Here is a 3,344-nt window from a genome sequence, read left to right on the forward strand (position 1 = left end):
GATGTGGGTGACATGGATGCAGGTGACACTGATGTGGGTGACATGGATGCAGGTGACACGGATATGGGTTTTCTCCAGGTCCCCAGAGGTGTCAGCCATGTAGGATGATCAGTTGCTGCTCATGGTGATTTTTATGGCACCATAAACAGCTACAGTACAATGCTTAGTGCTCAGGAAGGGCATGTGGTGTGGGTTGGCTGTCCCAGAGCCAGAAATGGACAGCCAGTTCAGAGCTCCAACTCCGAAGCTGGAGCTCCAGCTCTCCTCCAGCTCAACTTTGAAGGGTGGACCTTCTGGCAGGACAGATGTCACACAGTGTGTCAGTCTGGGGTCCGGCCTGCTGCCTATGGCTGGCACAGTTAGGGCCCTGGGGGCTCGTGCAGTTGGGGTCCTGCCTCCTGTGCCCCTTGAGTCCATCCACTTCCCTTTCCTGCACACATGGCAGCCACCTTCTGCCCTCCTGTCCACTGGACTTGCTGACTCATTCATCTCTTCCTCACGTTCCCTGGGACCACTGGCCACAAATGAGCACTGCAGCTGCTGCTTTTCTGGAACAATCTAGTCCTGTCCCTGACTTTGTTCCTGGCTCCGTCCGGGCGGGAGTCTGAAGCTGTTTGGCCTCACTTGTTCTCTTGGTCCAGGGAACCAAACCTAAGCACAAGAGCACAGATGACCTGGAACTTGTACTGTCATTGTAGGCACAGATCATAGGCCTCCTAGACAATTAAAGAGCAGGGTTCAGGAAGATGAACTCACTCTGGTTCACCTAATGAGAGCATCCAGACGTGTCCTGCAGTTCCTGAGAAAATTCTGCCGCTTCATGCTGCTGAGAGCATTGTAGCTACGGCTTGTAAAAAGGTTGCCGATTTTCCCATTTGTTTAGATTAGTTTTAGTGAACATCTCTTCTTCTTGGACTTGGCTGGGTAGTTGGCTTTGTGGCAGGAGCATTTTACTCACCTTGTGCAGCGCCTGGCACTCTGGGGGTGGGGTGGGGCAGCTGCTCTGCTCAGTGTGCATGGGCAGATGTGTCTATCAGTGCCCTCCCTACATGTGACCTGAGTCCAGGGCCATGCAGCGGCTGTGTGTCCCTGTAGAGAGTGCGGGTATGGCTGGCTGCAGGCCCCTCCTGCAGGGGCTGCCAGTTGTGTGGGCTCCACGTTGATTACTTCCTTGGATGTTGGTCAGCTTAGGATACTGGTACAGTGACTTTAGCTCCCCCTGGGCCAGAGTGGGTGAGACGGTATCGGCTGCCAGACCTGCACACCTGCCTGCAAAATTGTGGGAGCGGCAGTGGCCTCCCCGTCTCCTGTCCTCAGTTCTAGCATGGATGCTTCTCCTGTCAGACCCCCAGCTGGAGCCTTGTTGGCAAAGAGTTCCTGGGTCATAGAATCCCAGCTCCCTCCTGTGCTGCTGCAGAGTGACAGGGTGCTTCTGGTTGCCAGGTGCACAGAGCACGGCTGCCTGATGTCCAGGGTGTCCTATGGGACACAGCCACCCCGCATTTTCTTCTCATGCTGATAGAAGACACTGCCAGTGACAGAGAAGCATTTGCAAGGTGATAGTTGGTAGCTGTGGCCGGGCTGCCTACTTGTGTTGGTGCAGATCCCACCTGCAGCAGCAGGCTGGGCCTCGGTCTCTGCCATGCTGTAATGTGACCAGTGATTTCCAGGAAGCCTGCACTCTACAGGGCCAGACTGGTGGCCACATCAGGATGAAAGGAAATAGAAACTATTCATCTTCCAAGTCTTTGAGAGTGACGCTAATCTCTGCAATTCCCTCGTGAACGCAATATTGCTTTTGGCATAAGATTTCGTGCTGAGCAGAAATCTACTTTCCCTTCCTCAGACAACAGCCCACGCCTCCCAGCAGGAGCCAGGGTGGGAACCTGCCAGTTGCTGAGAACACACCCAGGAACTGGGGGGACCCACGGCTCTCTCACGCCCTCAGATCACTGTGGCCAGACCTCCCCACTGCTGCCTCCATGACCCTCAAGTCCCCCTGAGGTCAGTGCTGGCCCCCTGAAGGCCCCACCCTGCCAGAGGAAATGCCTGGCTGCCTGGCTTTGCAGAGTGGCTGCTTCAAGGCTGTCCAGCATGTGGCTCTGCTCCTGTGCACTTGTCAACACCATGGGGTGTGACTGTCCTGGGGATGCCCTAGGTGGGGAGGTCCTTGTGTCAGTGTGGGACAGGCTCTTTATGACCCTGTGTTCTAATATCATGATGCCTTTGATTTGCTTCTTGATCACATCCCAAGGCAGCTCTGGCATACCCATCTCACGTGGCACCAGCCACCTGTAGGCATGAGGTTCACTCCACCGCTCAGGTGACCACCTTGCAGCCCTTCAAGCCGTGGGAGCTTTGAGCTCTGACCTTTCTGTCCAGATGGCCACTATCCCGTGTTGCTCTCCTTGGCTGCCTCAGCCAGCTCTCACTCTGTTCCCCACACTCCATAGGGAAACCTGCATCCCCTGTGAGAGCCTCTCCCTCTCCCCGGGCACTCCGGGGAGGAGAGGCGGGCAGAGTCCTCACAAGAGCTCCGGGCAGGAGGTTTGGGAACGTTGCCTTCTGGCAAGGCAGGGATGATTTGGAGTTTAAATCAAGGAATCTAGTCAGCTTCCTGTCTCTGAGACAAGATCCCCAGGAGCTGTAAACATTGCCGACTGTCTGTGGCCCTGCTCCCGTTCCCCTTGACTCCATTCTACATCCCATCAACAGTGTGAGGGTTACAGTTTCTCCACGTCCTACTCACACTCATTTTCTATTCTTTTATTGATGTATTTTTTTGTTCTTAAAATACAGTTACTGTTCTAATGGGTATGAGGTGGTAGCTCATTGGAAATGAAGAGTTGTCTTGGGCCACACATTACTCACACAAACACGGAGGAGAGCTGGTGAGCAAACGTGGTCTGTGTGCACTTCCTGTGATACCTGACAGCACAGATCAGGATGCTGCCCCGGGCCACACTGGACACCGCTGGCAGGCAGGCGAGGGTCTGCCTTTTTTCCTCATATTCATTTTTTAAAATTTTCAATGTGTCATTTAACATACCAAACTTTCTATTGTTTGCTACAATTTGAAAACAAATTTATTATTTTATTTGATCTCCATGTATTTATCTCTTTGCAGGCTATATGCATACTTAAGTTAAATTACTTCCCAGACTATTTTATTATTTCAAATTCATCTGGAATACAATTACCTTTCCTTTTTTTTTTCTTTCCATTTTTTTTCTAGAGACAGAGTCTCACTTTCTCACCCTCGGTAGAGTGCCGTGGCATCACACAGCTCACAGCAACCTCCAACTCCTGGGCTTAGGTGATTCTTTTACCTCAGCCTCCCAAGT

At 52.6% G+C, this 3,344-nt stretch overlaps 1 protein-coding gene across 1 annotated transcript in view; it reads left to right on the plus strand.

Annotated features, from left to right (window-relative positions):
- WDR27 (WD repeat domain 27) overlaps positions 1-1,965 on the plus strand; it is a 147,793-nt gene extending 145,828 nt beyond the window's left edge. The window contains exon 25 of the mRNA XM_012806750.2: positions 1,847-1,965. Coding sequence (XP_012662204.1) covers positions 1,847-1,900 — 54 coding nt within the window. The 3' untranslated portion in view covers positions 1,901-1,965. The remainder of the gene's footprint in view (positions 1-1,846) is intronic.
- Positions 1,966-3,344: the final 1,379 nt, after the last annotated feature.

This window comes from Otolemur garnettii, unplaced genomic scaffold (genome assembly GCF_000181295.1).
Source record: "Otolemur garnettii isolate 467f Iridium unplaced genomic scaffold, OtoGar3 scaffold00056, whole genome shotgun sequence".
Taxonomy (NCBI): Eukaryota; Metazoa; Chordata; class Mammalia; order Primates; family Galagidae; genus Otolemur; species Otolemur garnettii.